Raw genomic sequence first — 21,694 nt, 5'->3', positions numbered from 1 at the left:
CTGGGCTCTTAGCTCGGCGCGCTGGGAACCCTCTGCGGGGCGAGTGGAGGGAAGAAGGCTGCTTTGTGCGTGTGCCTGATGCAGTGTCACAGCAGCTGGGGGTGGTGGGAGGGCGGGGACTTTGGGGGTAGGGGGATCGTGTAAGTCTCCTGCCATTGCCCGGCTCAGCCTGATCACCCCCCGCCCCTTTACTGAAGGCGAGCAAAAAAAGCGAAACCTGCTGCCAGCTCCAGCCCAGGAGGCGCTGATTTTTTTTCCCCGCGGGGGGGGGGGGGAACAAAGCCCTGATTTCCGGTCACTCTGCTGTCGTGTCGCGTCCCTCCCCCCATCTCCCCGTTCTCAGGGGTGCAGAAGAAGGTTGCTGACAGCTCCTGGGGCGAGGGGGGAGGAGCAGCCCTTTGTTCCCATCGGCTTTGGGGAGCAGGAGGGAAGCCCAGGAATGGAAATGTACAAGGACTCGCTGCAGTGACAGCTCCCCGGGTGCTGTGTGCCTGGCGGGGAGGGAAAGGGGGGCGAGCAGAGGACCAAATGACTGTGAGGAAGGGAGGCAGCAGCAGCAGTAGCCGGTACCGAGAGAGGAAGCGGCTGAGCCCTGCGGCTCCCTGGCTGGAGCTGCGAGCAGCGGGCAGCCGCTCCCCCGGCTAGCCTGGCTGCGATGGCATCCGCCGCTAGCCTTCAGGATGGCCCCCGGCCCTAGAGCGGCCGGCCGGCCGGCGGGGAACCCCCCGGGGAGCCGGCTCACCATCGTGGCAGCTCTGTGTCTGTTGCATGGGGGGCTGTGGCGCTCCGGCGGCCGCTCGCCGGGGCTGATGAGTGACTGCAGCCCGGCCCGGAGGAAGATCTGCCGGGGGAGGCGGAGGAGGATGGCGGCGGCGGGGCCGGTGTGTAAGTGTCCCCGGACCCGGTTGCCCGTGGGGGGAGCCAGTGCCTTGTGTGTCTTTGTCCTTTGCTGGCTCTACATCTTCCCCGTGTACCGGCTGCCCGACGAGAAGGAGGTCGTGCAGGGGGTGCTGCTGCAGCAGGGCAAGGCGTGGAGGAGCAACCAGACCGCAGTCACCGGCTTCAGGTACCCAACCTCCCTGCCCCATGCCCGGGGGCAGCCAGGGACAGGCGGAGCAGAGAGCAGCGGGCTCCGTGTCCAGCCCCACGCCCCTGAAATAGCCGAACTTTATTTATCACACTCAAATATTGATCTTTACCCCCCCCCCCCGAGTTCAGATACAAACACGTAGCGTCTTTAACTAGCGGGGGGCTGGCTAGACCCTTCTGCTGTGAAAAGTTTTTTTTTGGGGGGGGGGCTGGTGGTTTGGTTCCTTTGGGATCCTGTGTGGGCAGTGGGGGAGGGCTAAAGGACTAACCATGTTTCTTTTTTTATATAAATAAAACCAACACCGAGGTGTCTCCCGGGAAAGCGCAACGGGCGCTCTCACTTCTCTGGCTGTTGCGGGCTTGGCTGTACCCCGGGATCATGCCACGCTCCAATGATGCCTTTTGGCCCCTAACAAAGAAAAAGACCCTCATACTCCCCTGGCTTGTTGATTTTCCAAGGTGTGCCTGAGACACCCGAATGTGTTTCCGGGTATTCGAAGGGAACATCTGTAAGCGTTGAGCAACTCCCCCAATTTTGGAATCAAAGCTGCAAGGAGACCTTTCCTGTGCACTTTATTATGCAAAACATGTGGAGAGTCTGCTAGGTTTTTTTTTTTTGGTTCATATCTGTGCATCTCCAGAACCCCGTCTAATCAAAGTGTACATTTCACCTTCTCCAGCTGCAACGGGAAAGCGGAATGCTGCAGCTAGCACTCATTGAAGGACCAGGTTCCTGCCTCTCAGGGGATTTTCTAATGAGTCTGGTTTGAAACTAGGTACAAGGTGGGTCTGCGGTGTCTTGAAAACCGCTCCCATCCATTAATTAATCCTATGATCTTTGGGAATATATAGCCTGACTTCTTTCTTTTCTCCCTCTTCCATCCATCTCCTAGAGGTGCTGGAACAATTTGTATAGTGGGGGTGCTGGGAGCCATTTAACCAAACTGTAAACCCCGTATATGATGGAAACCACTTCAAGCCAGAAGGTGCAGCAGCACCCCCAGCATCTCTAGTTCCAGCACCTATGCCCCCCATCATCTGGCTTTCTTCCTCTCATCTTAGTAGCAAATGGAAGGTAAGAGGAAGTAGCAGTCAATATCCCTCCAAAATGCCCTCTTTCTGTAATGAGTGCCAGAACAAATCATGTTTGAATGTCAAGTAACTCTTTTCAGTATACTGAATTGTTTTTTATGACATAATCCTTGCAGTGCTTAATTTGTAATGAAAGAGATGCCTGGGCTCAAGCAATTAGGTGCAGGGGCTTAAGCAATTTTTTTTTTTTACTTTCATAACTGATGCGGCAAGCCCAGAGATGCCAGGGCTATGAACTGCCAAGCCCTGGCAACCCCTGGCACAAATTGAGCACTGCATCCTTGAATGATTTTTCGATGTTATCTGACTTTCTGAAACCTTATACTGGAGCCAGTCTAGGATGCAATTACTTTAGGTCCTGTCTGCCGCAATAACAAAATCTTTACCGATCATTTAATTCCTTAAAATCAGATTCTGATCATCTGAGGCTTTCAGGGACTATAGCCAATCTCGGGTGATATAAGGGGGTATATGTTAATATCAGTTCACTGGCTAGGGATGACAGGAGCTCCTTCTTTAATGCAGAGCTAGCAATTACAGCCAAGCAGCTGCAGAGGATTTTGTCCCATGCTATTGAGGGGAGAATAAATTAGAAAATGCTTCAGTCTGCAACAAACAATGCTAATCTTTCCAAATGCAGGTTCCTCTTCATCCCCTCTATTCTACAGGCTTCCAGTTCCTTGTTTGGGTGACTATTTTTTGAGGAGTGCCTGGACAGGGGATGTGGGAAATAATTTGCTATATGACTTTTCAGTTTTATAAACCAACACCTGGTTTGATGACAGCGTTGGTGCTACAACTTTCAAATTTAACCTTAATATTTAGCCATTTCCCTCAGAGTGTTTATAGACAGCTTTTGGTGGCTCCTCCACTTATTCCAGTTAGCCCTAAGCATACTGATTATCTCAAAGTTGTTTCTTTGAAAGGAAGAAACTTGCCAAATAACAGAAGTTGTTGCTTCTGGAGACAGAAAGCTAATGGGGATGTTTGCATTGGAAATTATAAATAGAAAAATATACCAAAATACTTAAGTGATTGTGCCACAGAAAATGAAAGTTTACATTTTTCCTGTGTGCATTTGCTCCTGTCAATTTGGTGACAGGGTATCATGTTAAAACCATGACAGGTAATTTGTCTGTATTGTGAAAGCATTAACTAAAATAAGGAGGCCTTTGTTTTACATGGAAACTCAAGAATCATTCAGTTTTATATTTAGGGGAAGGTGTGCTTAGAGCCCCTCATTTCAATTCTTACTGGAAACAAAATGAGATTATGAATAAAAGTCTCCTTTGCTCTTGACTGGGGGTAGCAGGAAGTGAGGCAGATTAAGTAATTAACTGATGCCACAGATGTCTTCTGGGACTATCTGGGAATTGAACCTAGATCTCTTATGTCATTGTCCAAAGCCTTAGCCACTAAACTACCCTCTGTGTGCCATGTTCCCAAAGCACTTGATGCATGATCTGGCTCTTTCCTCAACACAGCCCCCTCCTTGTGCAAATAATCTGTACTGCATATACACTCATGGAACTACTCCCATCAGGACTACTTGCCTGTATGAGGTTTTGCAGAATCAGTTCCCAAGTGAGAATTTACCTCTTATAAATACAGAAGTGTCACTCTTGTGGGACTCAGTATTTTGGCTCCCTATCTGTGTTGTCCCATTGGCTTTCAATTGGGCTACATGCATAAATAAGGATTGCTCATGCCAGTAGTAATAGTTGCAGGGTCAGGCCTTTGAACTGGTACATTGAGATGACTACATATTTTAGGCTTTATGTTGCAAACCTCACCTAGATGAGTAATCTTTACATGCACATCAACAGTAATACCCTTCATTATTAAAGTATAATTGTTTATTGAGATTGGGTCTGATCCGGCATTCCTTATTTAGACACATTTTCTTTTGAAGTCAATGGGAGTTTGATCTCGTTAAGAAGAGCCGAATAGCTGCCTAGCATTACCATCATTCCTGCAGTTTAAAGACATTAGTGACTGAGAATAGCTAATGTGATTGCCATGGAACAGCCTCTGTTGATCTCTGACAAATCGTGAGTAACTTTCAGTCAGTCAAGTGGAAAACTGTTTACTCTTGTACTTCTCAGATTATATAGCGGCAAAAATCCTATTTATAGGTATGAGACAAAGTCATTACACAGTCACTAATTAATAATGACTCGTCTTTTTCCTGTGGGGTTTAATATTACATCCCACTTGTTTTGTGGCTTGTTCAGTTTTTTTAAGGGCTCAGTCCTGCAGTCCTTATTTAGGCAAAACTCCTACTAACTATGGTAATCCTCCAAACTGCTTCCTTTGTTATTACTTAGGTAAACAAAATAAAAGAATACATTTTCCTTTCTCTTGTTTTTGTAGGATAATTTCACTTAAAGTTATTGCAAATAATTAAAAGATCTATTCCCACATTTGATCTGCTCCTGAGGACAAAACTATTACTAATACTCAGCATCACTAAGCATCTAAAAATCCAAAGTGCTATGTATAGTTATAGGCAGGGCTGGTAGCACCACCTATTGTTAAAGTTACCAGACATTCTGCTTCATTCAGTTCACATGATGTAGCTATTTGGGGGATCAATCAGGATTGTGCAGTGAAGAAGGCTGTTGCCTATAGGAACCCTGTTTCATTTGTGGCAGAAGTTGGAAGGTTTGTAGTGAATGAGGCAGGGGACTGCAGAAAGAGAAATGATGCTCTGGAGAGATGAAATTGTTTCTTGCCTCTTCACAATTCTTATGTGATGCTGGGCAAGTCACTTAAACCAAACTTTTCACATGTGGTTATTAATTGCATGTTCATCATTTTCTGAGTGCCTGACACGATATGCCAGGGCCTGGTTTGCAGAAGTGCTGAGCACACAGAGTTGCATCTGAAGTCAATCAGAGCTTTTAATTGAATGTATAAAGTACTCTGAAAAATCAGGTCCTAGGCATGTCAGATTGGGCATCCAAAGTAGTGGAAACTTTTGACCTTAATCTTTCTTGCCTCAGTCCTGGTCTACACTAGGAATTTATAGTATGGTGTAGCTTCATCTGTTAGGCATGTGAAAAATACCTAACCCCCGGTATAAACAGCACTAGGTCAATGGAAGAATTCTTCAGTTGACAGCTTGGGGAGGTGGATTACCTACACTGATGGGAGTGATTCTCCCATTGGCATAGGTAGGTCTACACTGTACCATTTTAGGTGTGGACATACTCAAAGTTACCTATTTTGCAGATGGGGAATACCACCTTCCCTTCTTCACCTCCCAGGCGAGTTAAGATAAATTCAATATTTGTGAAGCACTCAGATACTATAGTGATGAGCGCCACAGGAGAGCGCATGAGGAGATTAATAATTTTATCTTCAGAGCAGGGTTTGAATAGTGTGCAATCAATAAAGTCTGTGGATACATGCTGAACGAGGAAAAAACAAAATATAGAACAGCTGGTAATTCAGTTAGCACCATCCATACTGTGCAATGAATGAGGCAGGGGTCCTGGGGGAAAAATAGTATGTGATCATAGATATAACTTGCAGTAAATCTTTCTACATTCCATTTTTTTAAATTAAATATAGTATTTAAAGCAACATTCTCTTTTTAGTGTGCAGTACAAATGTTAACATCAGATCGGTGAAGATTCTCTTTAGCCCCATCTGCCAACATTTGTCCTTCAGGCTTCATCTAGACTACTAACTTATATCGGTATAACTACATAGCCCAGTGGTAAGGAAGATGCATACCCCTGAGTGACTCAGTTATACTGACCTAACTCCCAATATAGGCAGTGCTATGTCAATGGAAGGGCTTCTCCCATCAACATAACTACAGGCTCTCCAGGAGGTGTATTACTTACACTGACAGGAGAAGCCCTCCTGTTGGTACAGGTAGTGTCTTCGTAGAATATTAGGGTTGGAAGGGACCTCAGGAGGTCATCTAGTTCAAACCCCTGCTCAAAGCAGGACCAACTCCAATTAAATCACCCCAGCTCGGGTTTTGTCAAGCCGGGCCTTTAAAACCTCTAAGGATGGAGATTCCACCACCTCCCTAGTGCTTCACCACCCTCCTAGTGCTTCACCACCCCCCTAGTGAAATAGTTTTTCCTAATATCCAACCTAAACTTCACCTACTGCAACTTGAGACCATTGCTCCTTGTTCTGTCATCTGCTTCACCACCATTCCAGTGCTTCACCACCCTCCTAGTGAAATAGTTTTTCCTAATATCCAACCTAAACTTCACCCACTGCAACTTGAGACCATTTCTCCTTGTTCTGTCATCTGCCACCACTGAGAACAGCCTAGCTCCATCCTCTTTGAAACCCCCCTTCAGGTAGTTGCTCTCAAATCCCACCCCCGTTCTTCTTTTCTGCAGACTAAATAACCCTAGTTCCCTCAGCCTCTCCTCATAAGTCATGTGCCCCAGCCTCCTAATCATTTTCATTGTCCTCCGTGGGACTCCCTCCAATTTGTCCACATCTCTCCTGTAGTTTGTGTGTGTGTGTGTGTGTGGGTGGGGGAGGGCGCAAAACTGGACGCAATACTCCAGGTATGGCCTGACCAGTGCCGAATAGAAGGGAATAATCACTTCCCTCAATCTGCTGGCAATGATCCTACTAATCAATATGCCGTTGGCCTTCTTGGCAATGAGGGCACACTGCTGACTCATATCCAGCTTCTTGTCCACTGTAATCACCAGGTCCTTTTCTGCAGAACTGCTGCTTAGTGAATCGGTCCCCAGCCTGTAGCGATGCATGGGATTCTTCTGTCCTAAGTACAGGACTCTGCACTTGTCCATGTTGAATCTCATCAGATTTCTTTTGGCCCAATCCTCCAATTTGTCTAGGTCACTCTGGACCCTATCCCTACCCTTCAGCATATCTACGTCTCTCCACATCTTAGTGTCATCTGAGAACCTGCTGAGGATGCAATCCATCCCATCATCCAGATCATTGATAAAGAGGTTGAACAAAACCGGCCCCAGGACCAACCCCTGGGGCACTCCGCTTGATACTGGCTGCCAACTAGACATTGAGCCGTTGATCATGACAATCTAGCCAGCTTTCTATCCACCTTATAGTCCATTCATCCAATCCATACTTTTTTAATTTGCTCGCAAGAGTACTGTGGGAGACCGAATCAAAAGCTTTGCTAAAGTCAAGATTGAAACACTACAGTGGTGCAATCTTCCTTTTACCTCTGCAGCCCTCTGTCACAGAAAGCTGACATTGACACTGCACTGGTGCAGCCTGATTCAAAAAGCCATATTTGCCCTTTTCACTGGGAAATGTTTGCCCCAACAGTGACAAGATCTGTGGATCAGTCTCGTTAGCCACTTGCAGATCCAGCAGCGATAACTGTCTATCACCCTCAAACTATGAGGAATCACTGACCAGAGTCAGCTCCTGGTAGCAGTGGAGGAAGCACGTGCCTGGGGTGGCACATGCTAAGGGGCAGCATTCGGTCCATTCTTGGGGCAGCACAGTCCAGGCGGCTTTTTTTTCCCTTCTTTTTTTGCTTGGGGCTGCAAAAATGGTAGAGCCGGTCCTGTTGCCAACTATAGTGACACAGCTGCATCAGCACAGCATTTTAAGTGTAGACAACCCTTAGATGCAGTCTATGCTAGTGTGAAAGTAGAATGAATTATATTGTAAAAATAGAATGGATTAAAGAAATGCTGTATGTTCCTTTAAGCAAAAATAAGAAATGTTGAAATATAGTTTTCAGGAAGAGAAACATTAAGATATGAAACAATGGGTCCACTTAAGCTAGTGGTGGAACATGAACAGGAGATAGCAATACTGAGAAAGGAAATAACATATGCATATCTAGCCCTATAAACGTATCAGATTCTGCTTCCTTTTGTTATCTTGTTAAATTTGCACCCTTTTATCTGTATAAATAAGATAGTTTGAGTCTTGCATGGTGCTCGCATTATCTGGGTGTATTAGGAAAGCGGGTTTGCTAATAAACAAAGTGGTCTGATAAACTGTAAGTCCTGAATCTGACTTTGACACTAGTTGCATGACTGTCACTACTCTGAAGGTGTGTTTCAAGGTAAATGTGAGGTTAAACTGCATGTTGTTCATGTTGATTAGTTAAGTTTAACCAATGATTAAATTTATTTTACAGAGCACTTAATTGTGCTTTTTCTGTGTGAGCAGAGTGGATAAAATGTATTTGAAAGTATATACAGCTGGAAAATACTAGACTAGGACAGCACTGCTTCAGGGTCTAGTGACAATTCTCTAAATACATACAAATATTCATATTTTGCATTTTCAAAGGGCAAGACCCTGTTAATTTTATTCATCAAATGGGACTACTCGACTGTCAATCCTGTACAATATTTTCTGTTAATATTCACATTTTAAATGAATTGGTTCTGATTGATAGTCACAGAAAGTAAATACAAAAGGGGAATGAAAACATAGTCCATAGTATATGTATCAGATATACTAATGAAGATACCTATTATCATGAACAGTATCCTTGCCCAACAGAAGATTGGGTGCTCAGTGATGTGATAGGTCATCTGCATTTGGGGGTAATATTTTTAATCCATTGTGCTAGGCGTGTATGAGCTAAAGTGAAAAGACAGACAAAGGGGGTGAGAAGGGAAAATGAACTACAGAGAGATTTACTGGCTTATGCAAGGTCACAGGAAGAACTGCAACAGGGCCAGGAACTGAACGCAGGACTTTCAAGTTCCAGTCCACAGCTGTAACCATCCTTCCTATCTGCTCCCTTAGTAGTATTTCCTTTGATTCTATATGTTCCTATACATGGCTCACATACAATAAACGAACTTTAATTCTAAAATCTACTTTTGCTGTTTTGCAATATCACTTTTCTTTAGATTTGTGAAATATTTAATGCTTTGACAACTGTGCTGTCTTCGTTCATGCTAGAATTTGATGGTTGATGTCCTCTGTATATTTTACAGTGTGTGTGTTTCTCCTTTTTTTCTGCACAGAGACTGCGTGAATCCAGGACTCAGTAATCTGCAAAACAATAATTTGCCATTCATTTCCATGGTATTGCCATTGATTTCTGTGGTGTTGAATCCAACTCTATTCAGCAGAGACTGAAAGTTGTTATCATCTGATAGCTGTTCAGAGTTAGTGATTTCAGCCTAGTTTCTCTTGGACATGTGATCACACAGACAGGGCCAGGGATTATGAGTTATCCTTTTGCCTCTAGAATTTATTCTGATACATTAAGGCTCAATCATGTGGGGAAGTTTTTTGTACTGCTGTAATCTGTGTACTGGTTTCCTAAGCACTAAAAATACTTAATTTTAGACCTTTCTGTGTATCTATTTCTACCTCTCTCTGTGTGGTACATACAGATCCTAGAGTATAAAGACGATACTCAAGTTTTTACATAAGATGCATAAGCTAAAATAGTCAAATGTGGGTACATAAAGTTACATTCATAGTAAGGCACATCTGGAAATAATGACATTATTACCGAACTGCTGAACACCCTGCATCTCCCACAAAATCAGTAAGAGCTGCAAGTGCTCAGCACCTCTAGAAATTAGGCCACTTTTACTGATGTGCCTAAATTTGGGGTTAGGTTTCTAACTTAAAGCACTCAAGTCTGAGAAATTTAGCCTAAGAACTTGTATGCTGAAAAATGGAGGCAAAATCTGCACAAACAGGTACACATAGAAAGATCTGAAATGTAACCAGACCTGCCCAGGGCTGCCCGGGGGCGGGGGGTCAAGAGGGGCAATTTGCCCCAGGCCCTGGGCTCCGCAGGGGCCCCCACAAGAGTTTTTCAGGGACCCTGGAGTGGGTTCCTTCACTCGCTCGGGGGCCCCAGAAAACTCTTGTGGGCCGGGCCCCAGAGCTTCTTCAGCTCCTGGTCTTTGCTGGCGGGGGAGTCCTTCCGCTCCGGGGCGGAAGGACCCCCCGCCATCGCATTACCGCCGAAGCGGGACCGGCCGCCGAAGTGCAACCCGGTCTTCGGCGGTAATTCACCGGCGGGGGGCCCCCACCGCGGGTCTTCGGGGCACTTCAGTGGTGAGTCCCAGAACGGAAGGGCCCCCCGCCGCCGAACAGGGCCGGCTCTAGACATTTCGCCGCGCGGGGGGGCCCCTGCCGCTTGTCGGTCCCACGGCTCCGGTGGACCTCCTGCAGGCATGGCTGCGGAGGGTCCGCTGGTTCCACGGCTCCGGTGGACCTCCCGCAGGCATGGCTGCGGAGGGTCCGCTGGTCCCGCGGCTCTGGTGGACCTCCTGCAGGCGTGCCTGCGGATGCTCCACCGGAGCCGCGGGACCAGCAGACCCTCCGCAGGCATGCCTGCGGGAGGTCTACCGGAGCCGCCTGCCGCCGATGGCCCCAGGCCCCCTGAATCCTCTCGGCGGCCCTGGACCTGCCTTGGCCTCTAGATCAAGTTTGATTTCTGGTCTTCAGGTTAATACTGAAAATACTTTTGTCTCATTTTTTAAAATTGATTAGATGGAAAGTTGTGTCTCTAACTGTGGATTTCCAGACTTTTAAATGCTTTGTTTTTTCTAAATGTAACCTTAACTCTGTTTCTGGCTTTTAATTGTTATTTTAAAATAATTATCTTACAGCGCTTTTGTACAAATTATCACTATTACAGATCACAGAGGCCCCTGCTGAGATCAGGGCCCCATTGGGCTAGACTGTTTACAAATGTATAATAAAAAATAATCCTTACATTATATAACTTGACAAGATAGAGAAAGTTTGGGAGGGGAAAAGGAGCCCTTAAGGTACTTAACCTTAATAAAGATTGTTGTTTGGGAATAAATATGGCAAAGGTTCTGAGCTCCAAGATGACCTGTCCTATTAGCTTTGACCAGAAATGTATTTGGAATGAATAAGGTGGAGGAGGGGTGTAAGGTGCAGGCTCATCCCTGTGGCGCCTCCTGCTGGTCTCTTCCCAGAATTAGCTCTGCCAGCCTTGGAGCAACCTCTGCAGGCCGGTATCCCGCTACTGCTTGGGCCTAATGTCCCATCCTGGACTCCAGTACCCCTTTATCTGGGGTGCTACCCCCTGGCAGTACACTCCTCAGTCTCAGGGTTTCCCCTTCCTGGGGTCCCCCCAGCCCCCTATCCCTACCTTGCCTCAGTCATAGGCTACTGCTAGTCACCAACTAACCCCCACTCACTGGGGCAGACTGCAGTGTCAGCCACTCATCATTGGCAAGGTTGGGTCTGGACCCGCTGCCTCTCTCTGCAACCCAGTGCCTCTATGGGGTTTTGGACAAGGTCCTCCAGCCTGGGGAGTCACCAGCCTGGAGCTCCCCAGCCCCTCTGGCCTTTCCCCTGCCTTACCTCGCTCTAAGCACCCTGAGCTTCCCAGGAGACAAGCCCCCCTCTCTCATTGAAGGCAGAGGGAGACTGTGTGTGCTTCTGGCTCACTGCCCTCTTATAAGGGCCAGCAGGGCCCTTATTAAGCCAGCTACAGCTGTGGCTGCTTCCCAATCAGCCCAGCTTTCAGAGCTGCAGCCCTCTCCAGGGCTGCTTTTACCCCTGCAGCCCTTTTTCAGGGCAGGAGTGGGTGAGCACCCCACTACAAGGGGAAATCTAAAGACTAACAAGGATGTTTAGAATGATTTTCCCCTAATGTCCCTTTCAGGAACAAAGATGTAAAAGGGATGGGAAATCAGATTCTTCTGTACAACATTCGAATTGTCATATGAAGTAGTGCTGTACACAAGTTGTGGTAAAAATGATTTACCTCTTTATCTCCCTTTCTTACAGAGTCACCAGTCACCTCCAAAGCCCTGCAGCTACTGCTGACTGCTCAGTATATCTGTCGCTGTCCATTCCTTAAATGTCAGATTGCTGTTTATCAGACTGTCAAGAAAAAACACAAACTTTTGCTTTAGATAGCAGTTAGATAAAGTCTACTTACCAGGACTTGTATATTCCACGATGCACAGTGAGCTCTAATTTAAAAGTCGTGTAACTTCTCACTTGCACCTTTTTAAAGGAATGCTAGGAAAGCAGATCAGGTGCTTCCCTCATTTCCTGAAAGAAGTCTCTCGTGCCTATTTTTGCCATGCCTAGCATGCCCATCATTGTAGTCATTGAGGAACTGCTCTCTAGTCCTCTACAAGATTAATAAAAACAAACCACATAATCCTTTTTATCAGTACAGATTTCTTAGGAAAAAATGGAGTGTTACCTTGACCAAATTTCAACTCTAGTAATTGCATTCAGTCTGATTAAATGCATCCTGAAGTTTCAGTTAGAAATTATATTTTGCTGCACTCCCAGTCCTAAATTGTTACATAATGTCACTGTGTGCTCTGTGGATTACACCCCTGAACTAGATGATGGAGTAATCTTTGTATATCCTTAACCTCACTCACAGAAGTACCTCAAGATTTGAGACTGGAAAGCATTTAAGCAGATGCTTTACGTATTTTCCTGAGATGGGTGCTTTCCTGAACCAGGGACTAAAGATTAAAGTTTATTTCCTATTCCATGTTTTTAACATGGGAACAGCTGCTGGTCAGGCTAGGTGATGCTAGAAGTCCATCCGAGAAAGAGGAGGTCGTTTCTGAATGAATGTTTGCTTGCTTAGCATTCCTATATTATGATTTGCTGCTATTTCCTAAACTGCCTTTCAGGCCAGGGACTGGAAGGGGACGGTTAGTCAGATCAGGAGGCAGAGAAGTACTGGCAAGCAGCTATGGCAAGGATAAGAAGGGGGCCACTGGCCTTGAGAGCTGAGTGGAGATTATGAAGTTCAACTTTTGGGAGAAGTAATGGTGGCTTCTTTCAACACCTGTGGGTGTGGGAAATTCCATTTTGTGTGGAGGGAGAGAAAGTGGAACTGGGGGCTTGGTTTGGCCCACTGTAAACACCATCCACAAAATTTGAAGAGGGAGCCAGATTCTCTCTGTGAGTTTTAGGCCCACGCCCCTAAATCCACCAGGAGTGGAGATACAGTGGCAGTTAAATCCCACAAGCCCTGCCCCTTGGCGTGAGGGCTGGAGCAGGTTGGTAAAGGCTCAAAAGCAGGTGGGGCCGGGCCTATGAAGGGCAGGAGAGGACAAGTCAAGTGAGCTGGGAGATGTCAGCACCTTGCCCAGATGGTGGAGCTCCAGCCAGATTGTAAAGCTGCTTACTTCTAGCAGTGCTACAATCTAGCCACCTACCTTCTCCTGTTGTCCATTCCACTTCTTGCGCAGTTGCCCCCCTTCAGCTCCTAGGTGCATGAAAAGTATCCCGTGAAACTATAATTTGTCATATGTGTAAATCATCACAACATATATGTTGTGTGCATAATATGTCCTCATAAGAAGTCTTTATTATCATGAAAAGGTCTGATGGCTACTTTATAACCAGCAAATTAGAGGATATTTTAATGAAGATATTACAGTATAATACCGTGTGTGTGTGTGTATGTGTGTGTGTGTGTGTGCGATAAACTATCTCAGTTTTACTCTTAAGAAATGTAGGTTTCAATATCCCAAACTCTTGATAACATGCATAAGTTGTTACTAAGTGGTTTATTCATCCAAAAACTGAGTTCTGGTAAACCTGAAACTATTTATTAACTTGATGCAAATATGCCAAATAATTTTGGCCATTCCCCTCCCCTCTCCCTAGGACTTTGGCACCATTTACGACATGGCTGGAGGAATCACTTAGATATTTCACAAAAGTCGACCATTTAAAAAATTGTTAGGGGGAGACTAGGGACCAGTGCCACATTTGGCTTTATAAACACAAGGTAATAGAATAATTTTAGTCTTACGTACATGGCCACATCATGCAATTGATCTCCATGTTGATTTCTCCATTGAAATCAGTGGGGAGTTCTATATAAAGCTAGATGATTATTAACAATAATCATTTATGCAGTGCCATAAATTTACATTCTGCCTGACAGGAAGTGAGACATGTTCCTCGTCCTGAAGAGCTTGCAGTTTAAGAAGATAGATAGCAACGTACGGCCCCAGTACACACATTAGCAGCTCTGAATGATAGAGTTATTTTGCCCTTCATTTCTCATTTGGTTTTAGTACAGTTTTTATCATAGAGAGATACTTGGGCTTTCTGTTAATGGCTTGTTGTGCTCTCTAGAAGAATGATGCAAAGAGCTGTGGGTTTGCACAGGCTTTAATTGTTTGGGGTCAGAGATGCAATCCCATGCTCTGGGCGTCCCAAAGCTTCTGATTGCCAGGTGCTGGGACTGGATAACAGGAAATGGATCATACAACTGACCTGTTCTGTTCATTCGCTCTGGAGCACCTGGCATTGGCCACTGTCAGAAGACAGGAAACTGGGCTAGATCGACCACTGGTCTGACCCAGTATGGCCATTATATTCTTAATGAGCTATCCTTCCACTGCTGTCGCAGCCTGGAGGCCCTAATTGCTCACTGGTAAATCTGTAACTGTCCTGTTTCTGCTGCTGCTTTTGGGGCATGTTATCTGCTTAAATAGGGGCATGTGCAGATCTTCTGTTTAAAACACAGGACTCTCAGCCAGGAATAGATTTCTTGTGTGGCTCTGTTACATTCTTTGTGCCTCATTTTCCCCCATCTGTAAAATGGAGATGATAATATATATGGGAAATTTATTAATGTTTGTAAAGCACATTCAAATCCTTGGAGGAAAAATATTGACTCATCCTCCTCCCCACAAATCAAATGGCTGCATAGTCCTATACAATATAGACTTTGCTGGATTCAGTATTCAAAAGCATCTAAATCCCATTTTCAAAAGGCTCTAAGTTACTGAAGTGCTTTGGAAAAATTTACCCATCTTTAAACATACAGACTAACAGACGTATTGGAGCATAAGCTTTTGTGGGTGAATATCCACTTCGTCAGATGCATGTACCCACCAAAGCTCATGTTCCAATGAGTCTACAAGGTGCCACAGGACTCTTTGTCACTTTTTACAGATCCAGACTAACACAGCTACCCCTTTGATACTTTAAACATACAGTTGTTCCTTGTGCCGCCATCAACCTCTCTTAAAGGCCTGGGGTTCCCCCTAGAATGGTTTAGCATTAGCTTTAAAGGGTATTTCTATGAAAAGACCTTTATGTTGAGTCCATGAAATAAGTAAACACCTGTTCCATCTGCTCCTTGGGGCCATCTTTTCCCCATAGCACCCCTGGACCCAGAACTGTGCAGGGGAGACTCTCCCGCCACTCCATCTGGGGTACTAAGACCAATTAATGTCCCCCTCTCCTCCCTCACCCCCCAGCAATGTGGCCTTGAGAAAAAACTGGAGGAGCCAGCCATGAACTGAAGGCAGTAAAAGCAGTAACAGGAAAAGCTAAAGCAGGCACCAAAAGACACTAAAGTCAGAGAATTGTCAAGTTTGGACAGGATTTTCTTTGCCGTTTGTTGATTGGCTGTCCAGCCCCCTCCCTCACAATCTCTTCACCCTAGCTTCCCACCACACCTGTCCCACTTGTGGCTAGAGGATGGGGACTGAGGATACCTAGGGTCTATTCCTGCCTTTGCTACTGGCCTGCTGGTTGACCTTGGGAAAGACTCAGTTTCCCCATCCATATAATAGGATTAATGATACTAACCTCCTTTGGGAAGTGCTTTGAGATCTACTGATGAAAAGTGCCATATAAGTTGTATTATTGTTATTTATTTATTACCCATCTCTTCTTCCCTGCCCTGCTCCCCTGACCCCTTCCTATCAGTGACCCCACTCTCTTCACTATTCTTTCTGCTTAGTCTATCCACTCCTAACTGAAACCTCCCATGCCCACACTCTTCAGGGCACTAATGTGACATTTGCCACCATCAGCTTGTTTATTCTGTTTGTGTGTTCTACTCTTCCCCCACCCTATGTCTGTCTTGTCTGTTGGATTGTAAGCTCTTCAGGGTATGAATTATCTACTGCTGTGTGTTGTGCAGGGCCAAGCACAATGGGTGGTATTCTTGGTTGGTGTCTAGTCACTTCTGAATAAACATAATTGATGATAATCTACCACCAGTAAAAAGATGGGATGGAGCAGAAAGCTGAGAGCAGTAACCCAGACTCAGCTGGGTCAGCCACCATCCCTTGCAAAATATTCTCTGTAATTTACAAAGCCTGAGTAAACCCCACTGTGTACTGTAGAACATAAACAAACGTCACTAGTCCTCCAGATACCACATAGCCTTTTGTCACTATTGGCAAGAGCTCCAAATCCTATTGGCTGTCTCCTGCTTGTGCAACATATAACTCTTCTGTGTAAATGTTAGTATAAAAGGCAAGAGAGAGCGTGCCTCAGAGTGGTGGTGACAGCAATATATGGGATTGGGTGTAGAAGCTAAAAGCACCAGACAATGGTGCAAAGTGCAAAGATTTAGTGGGTCAGAGAAGAGCTAGAAATGTGGGGTGGAGATGTAGGGTTTGTCTACACTTACCAGGGGATCGACAAGTGATGATCGATGCATTGGCAGTCGATTTAGCAGGTCTAGTGAAGACCTGCTAAATCGACTGCAGATTGTGTAACTTGCAAACCTCCAGGTTGTAGTGCTCGGTCCCATCTAGTGGCACTGAGACCACTGAGAGAGAGAGAAAGAGACTAATGAGTTTGCTCTACAGCCTTAGTTAAGAGCCATTTGGCTCTTAGCTCACGTGGTAGAGACTCATGCACTAAGCTCCAGGGACCCCAGGTTCGATCCCACCTGGCAAGAACTGGGGTCTGTCAGTGTTACAATCACTCTCCCATTGACTCCTGTACTCCACCAGATCAACAAGAGTAGGGGGAGCATCTCCCGTCGATATCGTGTAGTGTGGATCCCGTGGTAAGTAGATCTAAGCTATGTCGATTTGAATTACGCTATTCACGTAACTCAAATTGTTTAGCTTAAATCAAATTTCCCCTGTAGTGTAGACAAAGCCGTAGTTTATTTGTCACAACCCATATTCAGCTGCGTGGGGAATAAACTGGATGTGCTATGTATGCCAGTTGATGCAAGAGTGCCTAAAGATAGCGAACAGTCATTGGAATATTGTGTCTCGATTGCTCAGTTTAGCCAACATTCTGTGAAACTGCAAAGATTTAGTGTGTTCTAGTTCGGTAAATACAAATGGGCCCAGCTTCTGATATCATACCAAGGTTGCCTTGGCATTTGATTAATCATCTTACAGGATTTCCTAATTCCACTCCAAAATCATCTTTGGCTTCACTTATTAAACCAGTCACAGTCGGTGAAAGATTTAGATGTGAATTTGCTTAAAATGTAGTCAGAGAGACTCCTAAGGGTTCATGTAAGTGTTTAGCTGTTTGTCTGGTTTTTTTGTGTGGGTTTTTTTTGTGCGTCTGTAGAAAATTACACAGGCTGATCTGAATGTAAAATATCATATGCCAGTCTGATAGTTTTCTTATTGGGACAAACTTCTATTCTCATTTTCAGTGGTGTAAATCCAGACTTTTCTATTGAAATCAATGGAATTATCCTTGTTTTATGCCAGCGCTGGGGTAATTGAGAGTGGAGTTGGGGCCAGGGTCTGTATTGGTTAGGCCAGTCTGCTATGTAGCAGGACTAGAATTGTGCAGATGTTGGTGTTTCCTGTTTACACGGGTTTGTGCAAACCTTTTCTCAGTTTTGGGTCACCTAGACTCAGAGACTTTGAATTTGAGGTTTGAATCAGCTGAAATATTCAGATAAAAATGAAATTAAATCTGCCAAATTTTGATTGCTTCCAAACACCTCTGGGTTTCATGTGCATTCAGCTCAAGCCGTACCTCAACCCATCTGAGCACTGAACTCGCCTAAGGCTTATTAAACCTTGGCAAATCTAGCCTTGAGTTTAGGGTTTGTCACCCAACCTCAAAACCTTTGATCCTTTGGTTTGAGACTGAACTATTGTAGCAAGTCTGCGCTGTTCCTAGGTTCCGTTGCTGGCTCTTCTACAGACTTCATGTGACCTTTTGGCTTAACCCATGTGGCTTAGTTTACACTAGAAAAATTAAACCAATGAAAGACCCTAGAAAATTTGTAAAACACTTTGCTTCTACACATGAACCACCTCAGTCTACAGATGGCTTACATATGGTATAATAACTGGTTGAAAGAGACTGTCTTTCATCAGGTTTAATAAATGGCTAAAACTTGTTTCATTCTGAACTGTTTTATGCCATTTGACAATGTAAATGAAAACAAGCTTAAAAATGTTCTATAAGTCCCACAATGCATCAGTGGCCTTGAGAACCCTCCCACAATGCTTTACTTCTGGGATCTAAGCCAGGAATTGTGAGCTAGCTATCCAGAGGGTATTAACAATTAAGGTTGTTTAACTGAATTTGCAATGAACCTGCCTAAAACCTTCCAACCCGTCATGTATGCTACCTGCTACAGATTTAAAGAACAGTACACATTCATGCTGATGGATAGCATCACACCAAATAAATGCAATGTATTGGCTGAATTTTTGTCACTCAAATAAATGCTTTTTAAAAATCGTTTCCCTGTTTGTGCCAGGTACATAATAAAATTTGGGCAAATAATTCACAACAATTTTATTTGATTTTTGCTTCTGTTTGTGATCATTAATTATTCAGAAACAGATCACAAATTTCTCAAGTGTGTGTGTGTGTGTGTGTGTGTTGCTTGAAATTTACTCATCTTTCTGAAAGTTAATCCTAGTATGGACTATTAGTTACACTCTGTACCAAAATGGGAATGAATGAAATATCATATTATTGTCTAAATAGATGAGGAATGGGAAAGTAGGCTCCCTAAATACTTTCCAGTATCTTTTAAAAAAAGTCTATTGACACCATTTTTTAAAATTTCATTCAAAATGAAAACTTTTGAGCATTTTGGATTCCCCCCACCAAACCTTTTAATGAAGGAGAAAAAAAGCAGAACCATAACTGAGAGCGAACTCTTCTTTCCTCTTGAATTGTTTTTATGAAAAAAAGGAAGAGTTTTGTGAAATTTCATAAATGAATATTTTTATTTCTTTCCCACGTTTAGAGAAAAATGCATCTCATTTTGCAGCAAGCCCAGCTGAGGGCTATGTAAAAGAATGCTGGCAGGACTGGCTGGCAGCTGGACAGGGTCTGTCTGGGTGAGTCAGATGGAAGGAGAGGCTTTTCTGAGAAAGTTAAAATTACATTGTTATGACATGGTGATTTTTCAATAAGAACTCTTTTTTTTATTGCATCTATTTATGCCTATTAATTGTAATGATGAAACTATGACTACTTTGTAGAAATGTCACTATTCATAATGTGTGCTCATTGACTGACAGCGTTTGTTGCCTACTTCTTAAATACTTACTTGAGAGACCTCATTCAGGACTTGGGGCCTCATTACCCAGACACACAAGAAAATATGGTCCTGGCCCCAGAGAACTTACAATTATTATTACTATAAATTTATTTATTTGTAGCATCTCGGAGGCCCAGTCATGGATTGAGACTCTATAGCAACTAGCCCAACGAACTCAGAACGAAAAGGCAGTCTCTGCACGAAGGGACTTAATGGTGGAAGTATAGGACAAGAGACAACAGATAGCTATGGACAACTGGGGGAATACAACAAAACAATATAAGTTAGCATGCTAAGCTTGGTCTCTGCACGCTTAACTGGTGTCAGTTTTTACAAAGGCATTAGTACAGTCTAAGTAGACCAGTGATAAAGGACAGTGGCCAGAAGCACACAATCAAATCTATGCAATTGGTATAAGAATATCTATATTTTGAAATTATAAATGAATAAGCTAACTGCCAACTATCCCTGTATGTCCCTCAACCTCCATCGTTAGTTGGGTAACTTCTCATAGATGCCATGGCAACGGTGAGTCTTGAGGAGAGGTTGTTTTGGCAGCTGCATTTTATCTGGTCTTGAGATGAGTGATGTGGGTGCTTGAGAGGCCGGTGAGAGGGAGGTAACAATAGTAGTAGACAAGGGATGAAGAGGCCTGGAGGAAAGATTTGCGGGCTCGGGGCAGAAAGAGATGATGGGATTTAGAAGTGCGAAGGAAGAAGCAGTGATGATGAAAGAGATGAGGTACTGGGAGGAAACTGTTCAGCAGCAACAAGGTTGAGAGACTGGCTGATTTGGTGAATGGGAGAGTTGCTTCAGAACTTGACATCAAATGGGAGGCTGAAGGATTGAATGAAAAGAACAAGGATGAGGATGGGAGGTTGAAGAAAGGGAAAGCCAGGTCTCAAAATCAGAGAGGAAGGCCATAAGGGAGGAGTCAAAATGGAGTCAGTAGGCAGCTACCTGGAGAGAAAGAAGTTGTTGCATGGGGTATTATTTGAAGAAGATGAGCGTGACAAAGAAAGGTCTGGAAGTAGCAGGAGCAAGAGGGGAGAAATCCAGATATACTGCAAGTATGAGGAGATGAAAGGAGAGCTAGCTGGAAAACAGCTTTTCTTTCCCCCCAATAGAAAAACATCAACTTGTCAAAAATCCAAACACTGTAGGTTTAGGGTTCTTTGATTAAAAATAAAAATTCATTTTCCAGGAAAGCATGTGTTTGCCATTAAAGTTTGTTTTGATGAATGCCCATGCTTCCCTTTAAAAAAAGCATTGATGGACATTTTTCAGCTGGTCCAAAATGAAAGGAGTGATAGATGAAGGGGTTCTGGACGGTGGTGAACTTTTTTAGAGAGGGAGTTGGCATCCAGAGAGAGTAGCAGAAGAGAAGGGATGTGGGGGGGCAGAGGAGTCTGGGGTGAGGTTGATGAGGGAGGGACTGGGATGCAGATTGTGCTAGGGATGGGTGTCGGATTGGAAGAAAGATGTCACTAGAGGCAAGTAGGAAGTAAAGGTGTGGGTGTGAGAGGTGGGGTAAAGAGAGAGGGAACAGCAGTGGGGGTGGTGGATGGAGAAGTAAAAAGAGAGGGGAGATGGATCAGGAAAGGAGGGGGCTTGAGCAGACAATAACACTGAGAAGCAATAGAGTGATACATGAGGGCAACAGAAAAAAAAAAGGGACCATGATTAGGAAACTGCTTTTCTGATTTACCACTCATCAAACAAAATCAATTAAGAGCAGGACAGATATGGAAAAATCAGTAAAATTAGGCATTTAAGGGTCAGATCATTGGGCAAGATGATTGAGAGGTAATTGATTACATTAAATAATAAATAAAATTAAAGTGAGTTGTAAGAGTAAATGAAGAACAATAGGCCATCAGGCAGTTCACTGGGAACAGAGTCATTAGGTAAATTAACTGTCAATCATCATCATTAATCCACTCAGGTAATTACGTGACCAGGCTTAGCAGGCTGTATAAAGAGTGTATAAAAGAGGATGCTGCAAATTACCAGTTGAAAATGCAAAAGAATAGGGCAGTTCCCTGGAATGTGGCAAGGGATACCGTATCCACTGACTTCAGTGGTTCCCGTTAAAGCAATGACATCAGCAAGCAGAAAGAAATAAGTGGATTTGTGCCCAGGCCCTGTGGTTGTCTCTGGTATCTGTCCTACTTAAGAACTGGGAGGGGGAATGTGTCCATATGTTCATCTTTAAAACAGATAAATAACTGTAACATTAGTTGCCCTGCTTTTTCAATCTGTGATTAAATGTGCCCAAGT

At 44.3% G+C, this 21,694-nt stretch overlaps 1 protein-coding gene across 1 annotated transcript in view; it reads left to right on the top strand.

The window, feature by feature from the left end:
- The first annotated feature begins 680 nt into the window (after positions 1-680).
- The window catches only part of ST8SIA1 (ST8 alpha-N-acetyl-neuraminide alpha-2,8-sialyltransferase 1), a 182,409-nt gene continuing 161,395 nt past the window's right edge, over positions 681-21,694 (top strand). The window contains exon 1 of the mRNA XM_030541406.1: positions 681-1,066. Within this exon, the coding sequence (XP_030397266.1) occupies positions 681-1,066 (386 nt within the window). The remainder of the gene's footprint in view (positions 1,067-21,694) is intronic.

This window comes from Gopherus evgoodei, chromosome 1 (assembly GCF_007399415.2).
Source record: "Gopherus evgoodei ecotype Sinaloan lineage chromosome 1, rGopEvg1_v1.p, whole genome shotgun sequence".
Lineage (NCBI taxonomy): Eukaryota > Metazoa > Chordata > Testudines > Testudinidae > Gopherus > Gopherus evgoodei.
This window is presented reverse-complemented; position numbering and strand designations above follow the sequence as displayed.